The following is a 24,197-nucleotide window of genomic DNA, read 5'->3' on the forward strand; positions in this document are numbered from 1 at the left end:
ACAGCCCCAATTCCTTCACACCATTCTCTCTCTCAGAGGCTTCACACGCAGCCTTTTATAGGTTTTTAACCCCCCCCCCCTCCATGACCATGACCATGACCATAACCATAACCATAACCATAACCATAACCATGACCATGAAGACTTCGCTTTGCCCCTCCCCTCATCCGTGGGAGGAGCTAGCTGCCTTCACGCTGGATCTTGGCGCGAATTTCTTCGGTGGGAGCCCACGAAACGAGCCCGAAAACGGCCCTCGGGGCACTCGTGAAGAGAATCGGCTCACGAACCTGCACTTTTGGCGTAAACTATCGTTCCAAGAGCAAATGAAGCGGTTTGAAACGGTTTCGGGGAGGCTGCGCGGATAATGCACTTGTGGGTGAGGAAAACATGCGGAAAATGGTTTATTTAGTGGAAAGGAATGTGGAATGACGAAAAATGATATTTTAGCTTTCTATCCACACAATCGCAATTACCACAGATCTATCAACACGGACTTGAGACAGTTAACTAAACAATTTAACGATGAAATAACTGCTTTAACTGTGGGAGGATCTCTTCAGGATTCATGAAGACCACAACAATCTACCGCATGTATTATTTATTGTGTGACGTCATTAATTATGTGCAACGTGTTTTGTATATTCATTCCATGATTGATGAACATGGTTCAACTATCTCCGTCCCTTTGCTGCATCTGTGTACTTGTGGTTCATAACATCATTAAGTCCAATAACGTGAGCAGTTGTGCAGCGTTTTGCCAACAGGAAATGTTATCAGATGTTGTCAGTAATAATTAATTGGTTAATAAAGTAATAATCATCGAGGAAGATTCTTTTTAATTACCTCAGGAACAAAGATCGCTGATGTGTCCTCACGACCGGTCAGAACTATCGAGGTCATTATTTGTCGTGTTATCAGATTATAGAGAAGAAGAAGAATCTGGTGACTGGTTGCTAGGTTCGGCACAAGAGGAGGAATTCGCACCGTCACCATGCAGTACACAGGCAGCAGCTACAAGGGTGATTATGTGAATGGGAGGTGAGTGGAATGTTACGGGATCTCCTTCCCACAAGCTGAGAAATATATTTCCTTCTTTTACTTTTCGATGGTTTGTATTATATACCGATATGCTGTGTGTACGACGCCGCCACTGCTCGTGTCTGCAGGATCGAGGGACGGGGCCAGTACACATTGCCGACGGGGACGCGCTATGACGGAGAGCTGCTGGACGGCCTTTTCCACGGAACTGGTGCATTGTGCTTCCCACACGGGGGTCGCTTCGAGGCCACCTGGAAGCATGGTGTAGCAAAGGATGTATGTATGGCGAGCACGGCTTCAGAATGTCATCTTATTGGGATTTCTTTGAATATATATATATATATATATATATATATATATATATATATATATATATATATATATATATATATATATATATATATATATATATATATATATATATATATAGCCTGGTGTGTTGGCGCAGTGGTTCGGGCAGCGGCTTGGGATCCAAAAGGTCCTGAGTTCAAGCCCCGTTGGGCCACTGAATTAATACACCAGGGGGTTGACTCAGCCTGTCATCCTTCCGAGGTCGGCGAAATGAGTACCAGCATACTGGGCCGGTGTATACCCCGGTTAAAATAGGTGTACCATATCCCTGTGTCGTAAGAGGCGACCAGGGTTGCGTCAGGAAGGGCATCCGGCGTAAAACCTGTGCGAAATCACTATGCGGATCACACGGATGATCCGCTGTGGCGACCCCTAACGGGAGCAGCCGAAAGAAGAAGAAGAAGAAGAAGAATATATATATATATATATATATATATATATATATATATATATATATATATATATATATATATAGTATAATATATATACTAGCCAAAACCCGCGCTACGTGCGAAGTTTCTACAGTGAGGGTTCGTTCGGACGTCAATATATGCGGTGTTCACAATGTGATTTATCGAATTCCTTTATATACAATGTTTCTTGTTACTTTTTTTGTGTCAAATTCACCTTCTGAGGTAGTCAGCATGTGCAGAAGAGGGTTTTACATTGCAGACGCTATTTTCTCGGAGTGGCATTACGCCTCTCAGCAGTGACGGTCTGTCGACGACAGACGTAATGACGTCGGTGAATGCCCGATAATGATATGACCTCAGCGGTGACGTCACACATCGCCATGCAAATGAATGTAAAAATTAGAAAATCGCCAAAAACTCCCAAACCTGTCCGTCTGGCACGAGATCACATAGCCCATGCTGTAAATTAGACCAGTGGTTCTCAACCTTTTGGAGCCGCGACCCCCCAAAAAATCTAAGTTGGGGTTCGCGACCCCCCTCCCGACTCACACTTGAAACACACTGCAGTGACGTCACAAAGCGCATAAAAAAAATCCACAGTGCCTGGAGCACATTGGTCAACGCCTAGGTACTGCCAGCTGTTAAAACTAAACAGAACTAAACTAAACTGGCATCACAAATTAATTATTTACACTCTGATGTATAACACAGTAAAAACAGCCAGCCACATTCATAAAAAAAGGCTTCTGTAATTGTAAAGAGCGGTATGTAGCCTATTTATGCATGGGACACAGACTGGAAGATTGAGCGACCCTCTGCTGCAGACAGAGGTTACTATCACACATGACAGCTACCAGACGTACACAAACCTTGCATTACTGACCAAAATACACAAAAAAAACAAAACAACAAAACAAAAACTCCCAAAACTACCACTTCCAAAACTTTAGCTTTCAGTCCCCTTCTTGTCCCCTGCATGGCGCCAGCTCCATCTGTACACACAGAGATGCAATTTTCCCAACTTAGCCCCTCCTCGCGCATTTTACTATCCAGTTTGTTAAAAATGTCATGACCAATGCAAGTTCCTTCAAGTGTCGAGCAAAACAACATATCCTTGTACATTTTCCCCTCGTAGCTGTATCTTGCAAAAACAAGTAACTGCATCACTGGAAACATCCGTTGTTTCGTCAATTTGGAGGGAAAAATCTTCCACTTTTCTTCACTCGGTCAATGAGCTGCTCTTTAATGTCGTTGGCCATTTCACCAATGCGCCTCGCCATTGTGTTATTAGATAGTGGAATAGTCTCAAGTGTGCTACCTATTTTTTCACCATGCATAGCTCTGGTCATTGCAATCGCTGCTGGGTGGATCAGGCTCTCTGCAATAGTATGGGGCTTTTTGGATTGAGCAACCAGGTATGCCACTTCATATGAAGCCAACAGGGCTTTGACAGGGATTGTACAGTGCTCACATACAGTCGTCTTTTGGCTCTGTAGTTCTCCCTCCTTACGACAAAAAAATCTAATGGTTTGTCAATGTAGGATGGGTGTTTGGTTTGTAAATGTCTCTTCAATTTCATCGGTTTCAAGCTTTCGTGAGCAAGCACTTCTGAACACAGAACACACTGTGGATATTCCACTTCATTTTTGGCTCGGCATGTGAATCCGTACTGCATGTAGAAAGTCAGTCTGATATTTCCGACACTTGTTGGAGGCCAAATCTGCCGCCGGCACCTTACGTTTTTCAGTTGAACTTGTAACAGTTGGCCCACCTTCACATGTGTCGTCTTGGTCTGCATCTTGAGCTGGCAGACGTTTTTTGACAAGCCACCGATCCATATTCAGCCACCTTGCAGTAGTTAGCTAGCGCTAACATTGACTTTCAGCACTCGCCACTCTGCTGCACGCGTGCTCTCGCTCTCGCTCTCGCTCTCTCTCACTCACACACACACACACACACACACACACACACACACACACACACACACACACACACACACACACACACACACACACACACACACACACACACACACACACACACACACACACTAATTTCACTTGCTGCTCAAATCTGTTTCATAATGACTACATTATAACATTGGTATGGGAGATTTCATTGCAAAATCATTTTCCAAAAAATATTTATGAATTTCTTTATTATATATTTGTTTGTTTATTTGTTTTGACAAGCTTCCCACGACCCCCGAAAACAATCTCACGACCCCCAGGTTGAGAACCATTGCATTAGACCACAGAGCACCCGTATGCCGAAAGCGGTGGCAATCCGCCCGGCAGTTTCGGAGGAGAAACGTCAAATTACGCGCGAACGTTAACAGAAATAATATAATATATATATATATATATATATATATATATATATATATATATATATATATATATATATATATATATATATATATATATATATATATATATATATATATATATACATACACACACACAGTACCCATATGGGTTTGGTTGGGGGCGGACTCAAACGTTTTGCCATTTTTGCGTTATTATCTGTGACATGATCTGTTGGCGGCACAAGTATAATATATCATGTAATGGAATACAGATATAGTAAGTATGCAATCAATCTGTTCCTATAAAAGAGATATCTGTTCGTGTGTCGCCATTTTTCTCAGAGATGGTGGTGGTGGTCGTATGGCAGCTTAGCTGCCAGGGTAGCTGTCATTTCTTGAAGCGCGAGTGTGTCGCTGATGCAGTGCCCCTCCACCAGTACACACACTGGAACTGGTACTCATTTCACCAACCTCGGAAGGATGACAGGCTGAGTCAACCCCCTGGTGTATTAATTCAGCGGCCGACAATGCTTGAACTCAGGACCCTACAATCCCAAGCCACCACCCTAACCACTGAGCCAACACCAGGCTCGATTTCTCAGAGATGACTGAACGGATCTTCGTCAAACTTTCAGAGGATCATCAATGAGCGCCGGGAGGGGGTGTTTTAGGCAAAAAATTAGAAAGTAAAACAACAAATAAAAACAAGGAGTGCCCCGCCTTTTAGGTGGTATGAGGAATAGATCTGTGAAATATGAAAGCTAAATGTTGAATGTCGGAAAGCCAATTGTTACCAAGAATTCAGCCCAATCGTAACCATTATCTAATAGGATAGAAATAATGTCATGAGGAATACATATCTGCAATGTGAAAGCTGTCTTGAGGAATGTTCAACGTTTTTTGAAATATCACGTACACAAAAATACATGGATGGACCGATTGGTCAAGTCGGTCAGACCGAGCTCATTACTCAGAAAAAAAAAATTCTGCCGCATTTGTCTGTTTGTTTCCCTGTCTGTCTTTCTGTCACACAATTTTTGGCCACAGTTTTCAAGCAATCGTTCTGAATTTTTTTGTGTATGTATGTGACCGGCCAAGGACAGCAACGCATAATTTTGGTGAAGATCCGAATCCGGATCCAGACACTAGAATTTAAAAGTGATTCTTCATCATTGAGAGATGGGGCCAAAAACTATATGTAGAACGATATCTCAAAAAGCTATCGAAGGATTCCAATGAAACTTGTTGGATAGGTTGGGAGTGCCACTAAGAAGAATTGATTGAATTTTAGTGAAGATCCGAATCCAGGTTCGGATACGATAATTATTTATTTTTTAACTGATTCTTCACCAGTGAGAGATTGAGCTAAACTATAAATTTTTACAGCGCGTGCGCTGTATACAATTGCACTGAGTTTGAAATGTCCCCCCCCCCCACTTGCCTCAAGTGAGCCAATGACGGCCGTCCGGTAGATGGCGGTGCGTAACCTAGACGGAAATGGCGACAATTGACGGAAATACCCGAGTATTTCAATGGAAATTTGTGAAACTAATGTGTTATAGATGTAAAAACCATTGAATTTATTGCTTGACGAAAAAAACCAAGAAACGCTCCCCTCTCATGTACGAACGAACGAAAGACGTCATTTCCGCCCACCATGGCATTTCACGCCGAACGCTGAAAGCTAAGGTCTTCTTATTTTTTTAACTGATTCTTCACCAGTGAGAGATAGGGCTAAACTATAATTATTTTTATAATATAATTTTTATAATATGTGGGGAAGGAGTCGACCCCACATTCCATACTTTTATTTTCTTCTCAGTTCTTCTTGTCTTCTTCCTCTCCCCAGAGATTAATTGATGGCCATGTGTCTTTTGTGTAAATGAGATTGTATAATAATAAGTGTTGGGGTTAAATTTACTCTTCTGTGCCTTTTGATTTTTGCCTGTAAATACTCGCTTTAATGATGCTTGTCTTATTTACGGTACATACAAGTGGTGAATTTCAACATTCTGCTTTTGTGAATAAAGGCCTGTAAATAATGTGCTTTTCACCATTGCATGTGTGTGTAAATAAATTGTTGCTGGTTGTTCTTTCAAATATGTCTCGGTTGTCCTTTCCTTCATTGCTCTGACAGTGTACAAGTACAGTTAAACGGGAAGTTGTACCCCATTGATTGGCTCTACTCGTTAGCCATGTATACTCACTGTATTGCTCGGCAGTAACCCGAGTGTTCGCTGAGGACACGAAACTTGGTTAATATTGTCACCTCCTCAAGTAAATGGAGCCCGACAGATAACCCTGTTAGAATTCACAAGGTTAATTGATGCTTGTGGTTGCTTAGCAACCTGTCAGACTGCGGAATTATCCGTGACTGGTGGCCTCAGGACCGGGCATTCAAAAGGAACCCGAGGGCTTCCCCTCGTGGCGAACCTCAAACCCCAGGTCATATTCATATATATATACAGTATATATATATATATATATATATATATATATATATATATATATATATATATATATATATATATATATATATATATATATATATATATATACAGTATACATGGTCATGCCAACAAAGAGCAGGATAACCTTGAATCACCCTTGTAATTAGTAATTGTAACAATAAGTTAAAGTGAATACATTTGCCATTGGTTTGAATTCATACAGAATAAGTATCTCACTGGTTTTCCAGGGCATGTACATCTTTGCAGATGGCCTCGTGTATTCCGAGAATGACTGGACACATTGTGATGGCCGCCATCGTCAATATTACACCGAGAGATGCAATGGGTTTAAGCCGGCAGGTATGCCTGGATGAGCGTTGTTTCATATTAGGTACAGCACATGCAAGTGGTGAATTTCAGCATTTTGATAACTGAACTATTCTGCTTTTCCATTTTATAACTCCCCAGGTCGAAAAACCAGTTAAAACCAGTACACATTTTCAACTGGTCTCTATTGGTTCTAATTGGTCTTTAACTGGTCTCTATTGGTTTCAACTGGTACCAGTTAAATTCAGTCAGAATTCCAATTTCCCAGTTGAAAAAACCAGTAGCTCATATTTGTACCAGTTAAAGTCTTACTGGTTCCAGTTGATACCAGTTGCAATGTACTGGTCCCAGTTGATACCAGTTGCAATGTACTGGTCTCCCAGTTGATACCAGTTACAATGCACTGGTCCCAGTTGATACCAGTTAGTTAAATACATGTATTTCAACTGGTAATATATCACTCTATTCCAATTTCCATATTAAAACCAGTAAGAAACCAACTGGCTTTACTGGTACCAGTTGGCTACTGGTTTTCAACTGGTACCAGTTGACCAGTAAGCTACTGGTCTTTACTGGTTTTTTGACCTGGGTCCAGTTCTATCATATACAAAAGTGGACTGCATGTGGCCAAGGAATTCAATACTCTAGTTGTTTGCTAAAAATATGTGCACATCATCTTCAAGCACCATTTTTTGCAGAATACAGCAGGTCCCAAAATGTGGCATGCCTACCACTGGTGGTGCTTGAGCAGTCCACAAGTAGTATGGTATCGGTTTGCCACTAAGATGCCAACACTGTTCATGTGTTTGCTTGGTTTTGGGAATATACATGCATGCATTCTTCCTTCTTGCAGTTCTCAGCACCGTCCAGCAGTTATTGTGGAATAGCAGATGCACAAAAACAGTTTTGAATTGTGACGGTTACCTCCTCACGTTATGCCAAGAATGAACACTGAATATACGAGTTTATAATTTTGAATTATTTACTATGGACGAGTGCATCACTTTTGGTTCTTTGAAAAGAAAACATACTGAGACTGAACAGAGGCTTGCTGAGGATTCAAGTGATGAATCAGACCTCGATGAAGAAGCTATGGATTTGCCTGGCCCAAGTAAGACATGGCGTTAATAATGTGTACGATCTCCATTGACCCCAATACAACCTTGTATACCTCTTGTCATCAACCAAACATGATGATCCAGCTTTCACTGTGGGGTGTTTCACTATTTTACAACGAAGACGACTTCCAGCTTATCAAGAGAATGTGGGCAGACTTGGTGACCATAAACGCACTTCCCGAGGTTGTCCCAAGCATGGTCAATTGGATATGTCGAGAGATCATGCTGGCCAGTCCATACGAGTAATGTGGTCATGTAGTACAGTGTTTACAACAGGTTCTAGGTCTTCTTCGTTTCGAGCTTGATCTTGATTTTCGTTCTCTTTCTTTTGTCCACGCTCAGGGGCCGAGGGTCTATGTCTTTTACCACCCCGGAGCTGTGGCGGCGCCCCCGAGCTATATGTCGGGGCAGGTGTCGAGCAGCCATTGGGTTGTATCGTCATCCAAAACACGCAGACCGTGTGCCCTACTTGGGGCACGGTATATGGGACAGCCAAGGATGACATGGTCTGCGGTTTATTCCTCCACGCCACACTCACAAGCCGCAGAAGGTGCCACACCCCATCTGTGCATATTTGAGCGGAATCGTCCGATGCCGGTACGTAGACCATTTAGTCGTACCCAAGCCAGTCTTGGCAAGGGCATTCCGGTGGTATGGGAACCGACGTCCGGAATGAAAACGCGGAGTCTGGTAGAGTTCGTCTGCCATTCCGCACTCCAGTTGTGATCCGCCCAGTGGGCCGCACTGATGTTAAGGTCGTTGGCGTTTTTCAGCAACGACTGTGTGGCAGGCACAAATGGGTGTCTCGAATTCAGTCGCCGGGGCTGCTCATTTGATGAAGTAGAGAGCTTGAAATGGAGCAAATGGTTTGGCTCCAGTGCCCAGCGAGTGAGAGATAGAGTGGCTTCTTCGCGGCGAAGCTCAGTGGGTTGGATGCCTGTGAGGATGGAAAGGTTGTCCATTGGTGTGGGACGCAGGCATCCAGTCACATTACGCAAGGCGCCGTTGATGGCGGTGTCGATCTGGTGGGAATGAGCACTGTGGCACCAGACGATTGCACAGTACTCAGTGGTGGAGTAGACCAGGGCTAAGGCTGCTGTACGTAACGTGACAGCGCCCGCACCCCAGCCGGAACCCACCAGTCATCTTAGCAGTGCGGCGCGGGATGTTAGCTTCTTGCGTAGTGACTCCAGGTGTCGGCGGTACGTGAGCGACCTGTCCAATGTTACCCCAAGATATTTTGGCTCAGGGCAGAAGGACAGGGGTTTTCCATCGATGTTGACGTTTAGCTCACGTTTTGCTTCCCTATTGTTCAAATGGAAAGCTGCCAACACTGTTTTGGTTTCGCTGAGCTTCAATCTCCATTTCTGGAAGTATGCTGATAAAGTAGACATGTCCTGGCTCAGAGTCCCCTCTCGTGTTTCCTACTTCCTTGCCGGGTGTACGATCGCCAGGTCGTCCGCATATGCGTACTTTGCGGAGACCGTGTTCGGCAGGTCGTGGGTGTACATATTGAAGAGCAGGGGGGCCAGGACCGATCCCTGTGGGACGCCGTTTTTAAGGTGTCGTAACCTGCTTCGCTGTCCGCTACCGGTGGTGAGGGTGAAGCTTCGGTTGTAGACAAGCTCCATGATCATACAGACCATGTGCCTGTCTGGGAGCAGGCAGAGCAGCTTGCAGGTGAGGCCGCGGTGCCATACGGTATCATAGGCGGCTGTGAGATTGAGGAACACAGCACCGGCCTTCTTTTAGCCTCAAAGCAGTCCTCAATGTCTTGGGTCATAAGAGTGACCTGATCTATGGAATATTTCCCACGCCGAAAACTACCCTGCTCCCGAGGGAAAAGCGAATCTATCATTGGTTCGACGTGGGCGTAGATAAGACGCTCAAGTATTTTGAAGGGGACACAAAGGAGAGATATCAGGCGATAACTCTTTGGGTCCCCTCGTGACTTATGAGGCTTGTGGATCGTGACTACTAGGGCTCTTCTCCAGATTTTGGGGATTTTGAGGTGGCGCAAGCAGGAAGAGAAGAATTTGCGTAACCAGGACTTCAATGCAGAGCCAGCATGGAGTATAAGTTCCAGGCAGATGTGATCGGGGCCCAGAGACTTGTGTAGCTTCAGTAGTTGGAGAGCGGTGGCGAGCTCATCCAGGGTGAAGTCATCGGAGATACTTTCGCCGTCTGGTGTTTCCACCCTCTAGAGGTCAGACACCTCTTTGGCCACAAGTCGAGATGACTTGCGGTCCCTTGCTTCATACACCCCGTTCTTCACCAGCTGGGTGGCAATGGCATTAGCAGAAACGGGGCACTGGTGCTTTATGCTGCTTTCTTGGTTGCTTTATGCTACTTTCTTTGGCTGGGAGAATATGGTAGTTAATATATGTATACAGAAATTTGAAAAGGGGAGAAGAAGAGCCAGTTATAAGTTGCTTTGCTGTCGACACTGCCATGCCATGCCAGAGTGTTTCGTGTGTCACTTGCGCTTTATCTATTAAATAATCACAAGTTGGAACAACATCCAACTGCCAGTTTGACATCATTAGATCTATGAACTTTGGGTTTTATGACAACCTGTCTCTTAACTCCACTCTGAAATTCAAGTTTTTCATGTTGTTTTCTGATTTTCACTAATGAGCTGTGATTGTCAAAAAATGGCATATTTGGTGGATATATTCACCTGTGCTTATAAACTGAATGCCAGTTACCAAGCCAATAAAACCACTACTTTTAATAGCATGTTCATGACGACACAAGGACATTTATAAAGAAACATCACTTTATAGATCCAGAAGTACAAAAGGGTAACTGCCATGGGTGCTTCCTAACTTTAGTTTCCTCACTGAAAATGAACTGAGATTTCATCCACACCTGAGCGCTGACATGAATGAACATTGCATTCATCTGATTTCAAATTTCATTGAATAATTTGCTGAAGTTGTGGCAAATGAAAACTGGATTTAGACACATTACCAGTTGAAGTCGTTCTTGTTGTTGATTAGCTCTGCTCGAACAGGGTGACAGCATTTCCCTTTTACAGCTGGGTTTAGTGCCTAGGATACTGTTTGGGCCCAAGTTATTGATTGCATTTATGGTGATGTGGGTATGGATATGTTTTGTAGTTGTCATTGATCGGTTGTGAGGGAGGGGGGTGGGGTGGGATGTTTTGAAGGATGACATTGCAGTGTCTTTGTGGTGTACTCTTAATGTGTCTAGGGGTCTGTGGGTGGTTGGACATGTAATGACATGGGTGATTATTGTTGGCACTTGCAGCTGCAAAGGATCTACATACCTTTCATATCCAAGTGGTCTTTGATTTTTAACAGTTTTGCCTCTGTGTGTAGATACTCATTGGGTGTTGTTAATGTGCAACCTGTCATGATGAGAAGGGCTTTCTTTTGTATGGTCTGTAGGGTGTGAAGATATGTGTTTATCGGCTGGAGGCCCAGGATGAGCTGGAATAGTCAATGACTGATCTAATGTACTGTTTGTGTATTAGTGATGTTGTTCCTTTGTGGCATCCAAAACACCCATGTCATGGAATCATGATCCCTGTGAGTTGGTTGATCCCTGTGAGTGCCCGAAGTGTGTTCATCCTTGGTATGCACGTTTTGAAAAAAATGTATGTGATGTGATCTGAGAATGATATGGTTGTGTTAAAAGTGATGCTCAGTATTTTTGGTGTGTGTGGGAGAGGGATGTTGTTCAGTGTCATTTGTTGTGCAATAAGGTGTGTGTGTGTGTGTGTGTGTGTGTGTGTTTGAGTGCACATCTGAAAATCATAGAAAAAATAAAGATGGGTGGGCCAATCTCGACCAAATTTTGCAAACATGCGACGATTACCCAGGGTCAGGTCACCTCCCACAACCACCACCCCCCCTGCCCACCTCCCATATCCTCCACAAGGCTGATGAGCCATCTTACAATTTTCATTTGTATGACCTGGCCAATCTCCACCAAATTGAGGGGAATTTTAGTCTGTTAATCGCAATCTCGTTGAAGTAAAACACCTTGCCTGATGACTTGTCAGTGAAGCAAAGGGAAAAGCTGACTGATTTCATGTGAGATTCAGAGATTCAAAAGCTGACAGTCTTTAACGGGAATTCAAGAAAGTGAATCTCAATAATTTTAGCATAGGAGAAAAGAAGAGAATCCCTAGATTTCCATCAGGGCATTTCAATTGTACAACTGACCTATTTGAGACTGGATTTTCAGCCATGATGGCCATGAAGCACAAGTTGCTACTCAAAACAAAAATTAAAACCAGACCGGTTTAAATTTCCTGACATTTTACCTGATTCGATCAACTATGTTCTGACAAACGTGTGAGCATTAAATATAGCCCACTAGTAAAGAACCCATCCTTACAGAGGGGTTAATTCCCCAAATTCAAGATGTCCGGCTCCTACCAGATGGCGATTAAGCAATACACATTTACAGAGAGATTTGGGGTCCTCCCCCAACACTGAACCTTTCGGGTTATGAATTTTTTTTTACCCTGTAAAACCTTTCCGTGCACTCCCCTGAGTAGAGCAGTTTTCAACCCCTCATTCTAGACAGCATTTGAGGAGTGCATAGAAGTCAAAGAAACAAGCAAACACACAAACAAAGAGACACTCCTCAAATTATATATCGTATGATTGTAACTGATATCATAACTATTGGCTCTGTGTAGAATTCATTATTTTATGTCGTTAAGTACAAATTTTTTGTGTTGTTATGTCCAAGTATTTCAAAGACATATGCGAAGAGAAAGAAAGTGACAACAGAATGGGAAAAACAAGAGATCTTTAAAAAAAAAAAAGATCAGAGAGATCTCAGGAAAGTTTATTTCTAGGATTGGGACCCTTGACAGTAGAACAGGAAAATATCTTACAGAAGAAACAGGTGAAAGATGGAAGCGCTCCACTGAAACTCTATACAATCGAGATAGCAATGTGATGGCAACCTTCGAATAAAGACAATATGAGCAAGAACCAATAGTGATAGAATGTGAGGTTTGTAGAGCCTTGAAAGAGCTGGCAAATGGAAAGGCACAAAACATGTTTCCCTTCCCCTTCAATTTCCCACCAACACTCACACCCCATACTTCCAATGGAGACAATTTTCATAATATTTTGTGGCTATCACATATAACCACCATCACAACACTTAAAACACCATGTTTTGTTGTGGTATACTTTGAGGGATGTTTACGATTGTGTCTCTCGTATACCAGCGGGGGGGGGGGCGGGGGGGGGTAGTATGCTTCGGGACATGATAATATACTTCTGGAGCTAACTGCTGTTGTTGGCATGGAGGTCCAGAACATAAGGAAGAAACCAGCAGCACATGATCAGGTTGTTTTAAGCAAGATGGGAAAATCAATCCTTGCAAGCCCTACCTTCTCCTGCAGATATACTTCTTTCAGACACCTCATTCAGACACCTCAGAGTGGATTTCCTCTATTGACCTCACAATCAGTATATTGCTCTGAGTTGGTTCTGGACTCTAGCTAGACATGATGATTTCTTTTTCAAGTTGCAAAGCCTCAATCGCAGTTGAGCTCACCATTCAATTTGAGTCCAGATTGGTTGAACAACTTGGGTTTAAGCTCATCAAACATGAGAAGTGATGTAACATCATCCGTATCAATGGATTGAGAGTAAATCTTGATACCATTGAGGTTAGAGAAAGAGGCTTTGTCTGTAAAGTTAATAGTATACATCTTTCTAAGGGGTTTGGGGGTTTCCAGGAAAGGCCACACCAAGTAAGAATCTGGCTGTGGTAGCAAAGTCATTTTTCTGTTTGATCTGGTGATAAATAGAACAGAAATATTGGAAGTAGTTACTGCATAGATCAGAAAGATATTCCATCCACAGTGTGGTGCCTACTTGATTGACAACATTTGCCCAATGGTGGATATATGTCTGAAAAATCACTTCTGGGATTCTCGTAGGGGAGTTTTTCATGTTACACAACCATTCCACCACTCGAATAACAATGCAGCGAAAGATGACTAATACTTTTTGTTTGGTAATTGAAAGAAAAACGTATGACTGTTCATATCTTATTTATTATATATTTCATCCATGGACAGGTTTGACCCAGCTGACTCATTCACCATCAGCACGAGACATCCCTGAGGGTTGCTACGAGTGCCATGATGGGTTCTACAACCCAAACACCCGTGAAGTCAGCACGTACGAGCACAAGTTATTGCGATATGCTGGTGCGTACCTTAGCTTCAGCAAGCAGATTTGTACAAATCTGGATTTCCAAATTAAATTCCAATCCAACCTTGCTTTATTGTGTATCAAATCTAAACTTTACCAATGTGGTGGATCTCAAGAACTCAATTGTCCACTCGGGCAAAGTACATCGAAAGAGAATGTTTAATTTCATGTATGTGAAGGGGAGAACACCAATGGCAAAGCATTCAATGATCTCCGCTAACAAGAAGCCCGAAGCAATCCCTCTTATACTCATTTGATGTCTAAAAAAATGGGAGGGTGAGAAGTTTGGCAATTCAACTACAGGAAGGGCTGATAAGCACAAGGCGAAAGTTTGCAGTGTTATCAATCAGGTCAGCCTGTTTCTATGCAGTGAGCAAGACCTTTTTCATAGTAAGATATTCATTTATCAATATGTAGGTCATAAGACTGTTGGGAAAAGGGAAACTTTACTGACAGCCAATTCAACTCCAGTACAAAAATTAAATTTATAAAGTACCAGCAAAAGGCGAATATAATTGAGAATACATGAATATAATTACTTTTCTTCCACACCAGAAACACTTATTGTTCGCCTAATATGCAGATATCTTTGTATCATTTTACGAAAGGTTTGCAAACCTAATGGTCAGTAAAAGGCATTGATATTACAATTCCTGTGGCTTGCAATGCTAACAGAATTTTAGCATTTGGTATCAATTGTACTTTTTGTCATTTATGCAGCATAATGCAAAGAGGATCAGGATATCATCATTGAGTACAGTAGTACTCCATATGTAGCCAAAGATGGCCGCCCCATCAAATGTGTATAAAATGAAATGTTTAAAAATACTAAAGAGTGGTCATAAGCCTTTAAAAGTCATACCTTTTATTCTTCAATGTTTTCAGAACGAGCAAGAATGAAAAAGATGCCAGAATACATCGCTAAAGTACCAATAGCCGATTGGTCACAAAGAGAAGATCGCAAAAAGAGAGATCGCAAAATATCCAATTTGTTCATCCTCCGAATTGTTGATAAATATCATCCAACCTCGAACAATAATGGATGAAGCAATTACAATGATTCCAATGGAAGGAAGCAACATTGTCTTTTGCATATTGCACTCGAACCATAACAATTTTTTTTTAAAATTTGGATTAAAAAAATAATACAACCACAATACACTCCGACTCAATGAATGCCATTTATGCATGTGCAGTCTGAGAAACTCTGACATAAACTCACTCTCTCCCGTAAAATTCATGGTCTTCCGTAAACTCTCTATCATGGGCAAAGCCTCGTGGATTGTAAGATATGACAAAATGCGTAATTTTTGAAGGAAATGCACCCAGAATAAACAGAATTATGTTAAAAACAAAAAAAGAAAGAGAATGCTGCTTCTCATCCCAAGTATAGTGCTGACTCACACCAAAAGGCGAATTCCCGTGTTCGTAAAAATACTGATCCTGACAGGACAAAGGCAGCATCTTACTTATGCTACGAATGCCGGAGCTAAAATTGAGTGGTGTAAAAAGTACTATGTAAAACACAGGGAGGAAATATGAGCTTTCAGGAAAGGCAGGTATGAATTGGTAGAGCCTAAGTCTGCTGTAAAATAACTGCATATGAAGGAAATGCAGTACAGTATTATCTGTTGCATGATAATAGGGCAAGGCTTCAGCTAATGGAAGCATTTAAGAGATAATTCAAAACTGCAACAAAGATATTGCCTCGGGTCATGATCAAAACTATTATAAATAGAATCGCAGCTAGAAGATTGCTGAACTCTATGCATAAACGGAAGTATTTCAACACATGATTTCCACATGATAACTGAACCACAATGTATTGTATCATCCTCTTCTCTCCTAACAAAAAAAACCACTCCTTCCTATCTTGTTTGGTTGTTTTTGGGAATTCCATCCCGACAAGTTTTTTCATTTTTTTTTTAAAGGTTTTTTTTTGTAACTTGTTAAAAAAGAATACGACCATATTTACCATCATTAATGGAGACCACAATCTGGTATCTCAGTTATACATGAGATCTGGTAACTATGAGGTTCTTATACTGTATATGCTTTAATAGTAGCCTACTGCAAATAAAAGTGGTTGTTTGTTTTACACTTCATTGCTTTGATTGACAAATCTATATTTCCTTCTTTATCCTCAATCTTGCATCCCCACTTCTTCATTTCCCTTATTTATGTCCTGCACAACCTTTTCACTTATACTTCAATAACTTTCTTAAAATGATGATGATCTTGATATTGAGTTTCGTGATGTCAAAATTATGCAAGGATATACAAGGAACTTTTGGCACAGGAGGAGGCCATTCGGCTCATAAGTCTGCACTGCACCAATTCCAGAAACCATCACCTATCCACACACCAGCTACCTATAAGTCCCTGGCAATCGCTCTGTACCCCTCTATCTGTCATGCATCTAGGTACCCAACCCCCCCCCCCGCCCCATTTAAAAATGGCATAGTTAAAACTATTGACATATGAGAGTTGTACTACCATATACCAGAGTTTGTTACAGTTTTTGCCTGGGGCAATCAAATTCCAATTTAAACCTATCTACTCTTTCTGCTGTCACTATCTTTCTCGGGAGACTATTCCATGCATTAACTACTCTGTGACTGGAAAGATCCCTGCCTTTATACTGCCTTAACTCTCCTCTTCTTTACTCTCAGGATATGTCCCCTGGTCTTAACGCTGTCTATTATGCTGAAAAACTGCACTGCACATATGTTGTCCAAACCCTTATCTTAAACATCTCAATTACATCCCCTTGTAATCGCATTCTTTCTAATGTATAAAGTCCTGTCTCTTCAGCCACTCCTCATAGCTTAGTCTAGCAAGCCCCAGAATCAATCTAGTAGCCCTATGCTGAACCCTCTCTATCTGAGGCAGTTATGTCCTTCCTCAGATGTGGCGACCAAAACTGTATACACAATATTCCAGATGAGGCCTCACTCAATTGCAATCCAATGTTAAAACTAGTTCTTTTGATTTATAATTTAACCCCCCACGAATACAACCAAAAACCCTGTTATCTCTACCTATAGCTGCATGGCCCCATATCTATTACCCCCATCAAATCCTCATCCTGTGTAACATGCTCCAACATTGCCCCTGACATCATGTAATCGCTATTTTAATTCTTCTTACCCATCCCCAGCAATGTACATTTTTAGCTCACCTGGAACGTAGTTCTGGGGAGCTAATGGGATGGCGCATCGTCCGTCCATCAGTCCATCCGTCCATCCACATATACTTGCTACTTCTCTCAAACTACGCATACGATTTTGATGAAACTTTACCACAACATTTACCACCTGTATGTACCAAAGTTTGTAAATGTTATCAAAAAAATCGGGCCTTTAGTGGGTCTATGGGGGTTTCCCCCCAAAATAGGTATTTGCTTTCTTCTCAGAAAGGATAAACACAACTCTGATGAAACTTGAGTATAACCTTAATCACTTATGATGTACCAAAGATTGTTCACGACGTTAAAAAAGTCGTGATCTGAGGGAGTGTCTGGGGGGGTTGCCCCCCAAAAATGTATTTGCTTTCTTCTCTGAAATTACACACACAATTTCGATGAAACTTCACCACAACCTTCATCACCCGTGATTTACTAAAGTTTGTTCATGACATTAGCAAAATTGGGGTCAAAGGATGTGTAAGGGGCAGGGATTGCCCCCCAAAATATGTACTTGCTTTCTTCTCCGAAAGTACACACACACACAATTTCGATGAAACTTGACCACAGCCTTAATCACCCGTGATGTACCAAAGTTTGTTCACGGCATTAAAAAAAAATCCATAGGTATTTACTTTCTTTTCCATTACATATTTTGTGGGTCATCCATGCCTTCCAGTGGTTCCCTGTTTATCTTATCCAGCCATTACCAGGTGAGCACCCAGGGGTATTGCCCCTATGTTTGTATGTTAAACTACATCTGCCAATCTTTTGGCCATTCTCTTAAATTATCTAAACTTTCCTGAATCTGATCATCCCTCTCTGCTATCTACCTTACCTTCACGCTTTGTATCATCCACAGATTTAGAAAGCAGACTCTTCACCCTACTATCCAAAATGTTGACATAAATTAATTGTGAATAATAATAATCCCATTACTGATCCCTGAGGTACCCCACTACTTACATCCTCCTGGCCATACATCCTCCGACTCACAGACAACCTTTCCTTCCTATCACTAAGCCAGTTTGCAATCCAATTAGCTACCTGATCAGCCGCTCCACAAGCCCTCACTTTGGCTAACAACCTCCTATGTGGTACCTTATGCCTTCTGAAAGTCTATATTTACAATGTCCATTCGCCTTCCCTCATCCATACAGTCAGCAACTGCTTCATAGAACTCCAATAAATTTGTTAAACATAACCAGACTCGGTAGTGTAAAGGTTGGATGGAGTGTCCATTCCGAGTCTGGGAGGTCAGTGGTTCAAACCCTGGCCGAGTCATACTGAAGAATTCAAAAAAATGGCACGTGCTGCTTCCTTGCTTGGGGTTCAGCATTTAAAAGGTTAGGAGCAGGGCAATCCCCATAAGTTAGCATGGATAGGGAAGAGGACATTCCTCCTGAGGAAATGCCCTGCTGAGTGCAGTGAGAAAAGAGGTACCATTGTTGTGATGTCACTGGTATTCAGTGTACTAAGGGAAGTGATGGCACTTCCCCCAAGCTCAGTTGTTGTGTTTGTCTTGTCAATAGGCCAAAGTGTTCATGAGATGTGTGAGTAGCATCTCCATTATGAGCCTTAGACCTTGAATAAAAAAACAACAATATGATCTCCCTTTCATAAATCTGTGCTGACTAAATGAAATTATTCATTTAGTTCCCTTTATCTGTTCCTTAATTAACACCACCAACACCTTCCCCACATAACTGAAGTCAAGCTAACTTGTCTAAAATTCCCAAATTATTCTCTGGAACCTTTCTTAAATAACAGTGTTACATTTGCTACTCTCCAATCTTATGGTTCCTGTCCTGACTCCAACTTATGGACAACATAAATAACCTTACCATTCAACCCTGTTGAAATCAGTTGCTGCCAGTCAAATGCTTTCTTCTCGTCAGGAAAGGCACAGTACAACCTCTTTCGGTGGTATAAATCCAAACTAACTATGAAATGTAGAGCAAATATATGTTCTAGGGTAATAAACCCTTCTTTAAACCCAGCCTGCTCATCACCTAAGATACCACATCCCTCTATGTAGGTTGATAGTCTCACATTTATTGCAGCAGTAAACAGCTCCAAAGAGTTAGACCACAGTAATTTTCTGGATCATTAATAGATCCTTTATTTTTACATAACAGTATTATTATACCAATGGACAGTCACTGGGAACTATTCCTGAGTTCAATACCAAATTAAATAATCTAACTGTGAGTTGAGAGTGGAGGGTAGAAAACAGTGACCTGCAAGTATGAGGGATGGGTTCGGAAACTTACAATGATAAGAAATGGTGGTAATAAAGATCAAGGATCAGAATTGGAGATGACGAGTTGTCAGTGCACTGCTGCTGGAAGTCCTGGAGGAAAGAGTGGGATTGAACAGTCTCAGGAAGGCGGTTCCTGAAACGGGGAAAAAAACAAGAGTTGAGGTGTGAAATAAGCCTGGATTTTGGGAGTTTAAGCAGGAGGGTGTTACTGAAAGGACATGAGCAATATTGGAGGAGGTTGGGCTGATAGAGGAGAGGGAGAGGAAAATCACTCAAACACAAATGCCTCTGACCATCTGTGATGTGAAAGCATCCACAAAATGTGGGATGGGGAGATAGGGCAATATATATGACACAATGTGATGCCATCTGCAAAAAGGAATAGGGGGTATTAGAGAGCATGTGAGAAGTCATTATTATAGATGAAAAACAAGACATGGTCCAAAAGACTGTTTTGGGGGAACTCCAGCCTCCATTAGGAGAGGGAAGGAGAGGGTTAAATTCATGGCAACAGTAATGGAAGTGGTGCAAGCCAGAAATCCTTCAGGAATGTAGGTCGCCTTGTAATGCCGCAGGCAATGCTCTGAACAAGCAGAGCAGGATGCCAGACTGTAAAATGCTTGAGATATGTCCCAGGAGATGGTCCTGCCCTCTTGTTTGAGATTTAGGTTCTCTGAACATTGAAAATTACCGAATTGGGACATAATCAAAACTGATGGTCATAGACCTTCCATTCAATCGTGCCAGTTTTGAGGTCCCTTAAATAAGAGTGGCTTGGTGGTGGAGGAGGTAAAGCCTTGGTGCATTTCCTTCACTGTATGGGTTGGATTCCCATGGCTGCTCAATATAAATTTCCACAACCTGCGATGGAGTTGCTCTGACAAAGGGTTTACACCCCAAAACATCAGCTTCTCGCTTTCCACGGTGGTTAGCACACTTCAATATAGGTTCTTTTGATTCAATTTATCAATCTGTATTTAACCTCATTGTGAAGATGCATGAACACTTTCGTCTGTCTAATCTGGTCATTTCATCCTTCACTCATTTGTTGCCTCATTGGCAAGGCAAGTTACACAATAATCAACAACATTGTTGTTCTGTTGGCACACCATGCCAAAACCGTTTGGGCCATTAACCTTTGAATGGTGCCTAGAAACAGGCTTGATCATGCAATTTTATGTGAACAATAAGTGAAATCAGTGATGCATACTTCAGTATGTTGATTGAATTAATGCTTCTTTTCTTGTGTGGCATAATGCTGAGCAGCTGTGTTTTTTTTATAATTCATCAACAATGCACACTGAAGACTAGAAGCTGATTAGGTTTTGTTGTGGAATAGAATGAAGTTAGCAACTCTCCCCAGGATGGTGTTGCATTTTCTAAAATGTTATTTTGGATCCTTTCCAGAGTAACACTGGCTATCAACCATTTCAAATGCAGAATATCACACAGCTCACCATTTCTGTTATTTGTCCCAGTGAACACATTTTTTAAATCTCCAGTTTCTTCTATTTTCCCTATATTTCCTGGGCCTATCCAGTCTGAGATGTGAAGGAAGTCCTTTCATGTGCAGGTTGGCAACTATGTACCAGAAACAGCCTGGTTGAAGGGGAGGGGCCTTGGTGCATTTCATTCACTTACATAACAGTATTATTATACCAATATGACCAGTCACTGGGAACTATTCCTGAATTTAATACCAAATGAAATAACCTAACTGTGAGTTGAGAGCAGAGTGCAGAAAACACAGTGAGTGACCTGCGAGTATGAGGGCTGGGTTAGGAAACTTAAGGTGATAATAAATGGTGGTAATAAAGATCAAGGATCAGAATTAGGGATGACAAGAGATGGCAGTGCACTGCTTCTGGAAGTTCTGGAGGAAAGAGTGGGATTGAACAGCCTCAGGAAGGTGGTTTCAGAAATGGGGAAAAAACAAGAGTTGATCTTTGAACAAAATAGTTGATCCTTGAACATCAGTGGATCCTTGTTTATTCGCAGAGGGGAATTCAAAGATGTATTTAGGCTGAGGCAGCTGAGGCTGTGATGCTTTCCCAGCAGCAGAGTTTTCTGTTTATTTTTATATGTGATGAGAGACTGAAAAACACTACCTTTCACTGTGGAGGATACAACTTTATCACCAAGTAGATTTTGCTCATGCCTTCTTCAAAATTTACCACTTCCCGATTTGTTTACAAAATAGTGCTTTTGCTGCAAGACATGTGGGGTGGGGGGTAGTTGAGAGGTGGAAAGGGAGAGGGCGTGGGGAAGGAAAATCCAACTGGATAAACTTTATGGTAATAAGGAGAGCCCAATGCAATGCTTTGCTATGTTCTCACTCATGGCATGCATATATTCAATCATCTTGCATCATCTGTAAATAGAGCAAATGTAATGAAAAGTTATCACATTTCATCACGTGAAGTGAACATTATTAAGCCAAGCCCAGTCATATTGATGAGGCTTTGTTTGGACTCGTAATAGGCAAGCCTCTCTGAAATTTAACCAAGTTGGAGGTGAAACTGTGGTCTGTGTTCTCATTAATAAAAAGGAACATAGGACATCACTTTATAATTGTCTTCATATCCTGTGTGAAACTCATGGGATGTTGTGTGCAGGCATTTCACATATTTGTAAATACACGAAGCATCTTGCCTACGTGAACATGTGCTCTCTCTTTACACCTTGCTCCATCTTTCTTTTACACTAGATGAAACTGAACACGAGTGGATTCTGCGCTTCTGCCGCAAGTCCTGGGATGAGATTGTTCCCTTCGATCCTCATCAGAACAGCATTCAGGATGCGCAGGATCTTAAGGCGGTTCTCATGAAGTTGTGATGGTTTACAGTACGCTGGAGCATGTGTATAGAGACTTGGGAAACCCAGTTTTACTGCACAGTGTAAATTTCTGCTTATTTATTTTTACTTGAGCTTTTCAATTTGGGTTGAAAGGTAAAGAAACTCATCCTTTCAGTTTAAAACAATGTATACGATTACTTTAGATGTACAGTAATAGCAATCGAAAGTTACTCTCGATTTGTCAGGCATAATTTTAAACTATACATGACTGGCCTTGTTCAGCAGACTCCATATCTCCTTCATCACCATCACCAAGTGTCCCTTTCCAGTTAATGGTCAATTTATTAGGGTATGTAGAGCTGATTTTGGTGTCCTTGATGCTTTAGAATCTGGCAGTTGAAACATATTAGATATAGATATGTGGACAGTATACATACACGCCATGTAAACTGTTTATCCCAGTTAGAATTAAACTACATTTTTAATTCGTAACATTGTAGCACAATACACGGCGTTACCAGTAAAACGTTTTCAAAACTGACAAAATACCAGGTGTAACAATAATAGCTTCACAATTACATCATCTGCCACTGCAAGAGATTATGACAATGAAAAATAAATATATATATATATATATATATATATATATATATATATATATATATATATATATATATATATATATATATATATATATATATATATATATATATACAACCAGATTATAGAGAAAGCTACTTGACCCATTATGATTTTGGCTCAGCCATTACTCTTGTACTAACTACAGTTACAAAAACAAACAGAATCACAAATGCATCAAAATACTCTTCGTGCTTCAACTAAAGCAGATCAAAACCATTCAGGGGAGATCAAGTGGTCGAGGAAAGGTGGGAGGGGAAGAGAAACACCTGCACACTCTCAGAGTAAGCACCAAAAAGTTTGCAGCTGGTTTACAAAACAGAAAATATCAGATTGATTGATGTGTAAGTTCCTGTATTGAACATAGAAATCCAACAATGAATTTAACAAAACAAATCGATATTATATTCGTACACCTGAATAAACGAGTCGGGTATTCAGTTATATTTTTGAATATAATCAGCATGCAAGTGTTCTTATTTTTGTATGCAGTGTCGAGGCCTATGAAAGAGCGAGAATACAGTCAGATCAGGATATAACAGAGCAAGAACAGAGAAAGAGAATAGAAGTGGGGGGGGGGGGGGTGGGAGTCAAGTCAGGTCAGGTATGGAAGCATGCGCCAGAGCAACGCGTCGCTGCGTCCACTCCACTTTCCGCCGGTACTCCAGGGGCCTCTGTCTGGCCATCCCCATCTCCTTGAGATGCCGGGAGAGGGGAACATCAATACAGGGTTGAGGGATAAAATAGAGGGAGACATGAAGAAATAAGTGAAGTGGGAAAGAATGAGAGGAAGTGGAGGACACAGGGGGTGAACAACATAGATATAGATGCAAACTCTCATCACAAAAATGGGAGGAAAAAACAGTAAACTTGGAAAGAGGTGAGTTTGAGGGAAAGGGGATTGGGGGGGGGGCGTAATGGACGAGATGGTGGTGAACTGCTGTCTTGAAACTCTGGAGGCAAAACTTGACAAGAGAGAGAGAGAGACAGACAGACAGACAGATAGACAGACAGATAGACAGACAGACAGACAGACAGACAGACAGACAGACAGACAGACAGACAGACAGACAGACAGACAGACAGACAGACAAT

The 24,197-nt window shown here is 41.6% G+C and overlaps 1 protein-coding gene across 2 annotated transcripts; it reads left to right on the forward strand.

Moving 5' to 3' along the window:
- The first annotated feature begins 60 nt into the window (after nt 1-60).
- MORN5 (MORN repeat containing 5) lies at nt 61-23,546 on the forward strand. Of its 2 annotated transcripts, none has more exons than XM_085854719.1 (6): nt 61-376; nt 919-1,038; nt 1,167-1,314; nt 6,809-6,920; nt 14,085-14,216; nt 22,375-23,546. In XM_085854719.1, exons 2-6 carry the CDS (start codon nt 992-994, stop codon nt 22,500-22,502), a joined length of 567 nt encoding a protein of 188 aa, XP_085710845.1. In that variant the 5' UTR covers nt 61-376; nt 919-991; the 3' UTR covers nt 22,503-23,546. The 2 variants fall into 2 exon arrangements, with proteins under 2 accessions (XP_085710845.1, XP_085710844.1); XM_085854718.1 differs by lacking the exon at nt 22,375-23,546 and adding an exon at nt 15,106-16,555.
- Nucleotides 23,547-24,197: the final 651 nt, after the last annotated feature.

The sequence above is a fragment of the Eptatretus burgeri genome, chromosome 14, assembly GCF_056783735.1.
Source record: "Eptatretus burgeri isolate ZD-2024b chromosome 14, Ebu_testis_v1, whole genome shotgun sequence".
NCBI classification, from domain to species: Eukaryota; Metazoa; Chordata; class Myxini; order Myxiniformes; family Myxinidae; genus Eptatretus; species Eptatretus burgeri.

Excerpts from the sequence above, each read along its gene's own strand:
- MORN5 (XM_085854718.1), top strand. The coding sequence starts at position 992 with ATGCAGTACACAGGCAGCAGCTACAAGGGTGATTATGTGAATGGGAG. Across the intron at positions 6,921-14,084 it reads CAATGGGTTTAAGCCGGCAG|GTTTGACCCAGCTGACTCAT; the intron begins GTATGCCTGGAT and ends ATCCATGGACAG. Across the intron at positions 14,217-15,105 it reads CAAGTTATTGCGATATGCTG|AACGAGCAAGAATGAAAAAG; the intron begins GTGCGTACCTTA and ends CAATGTTTTCAG.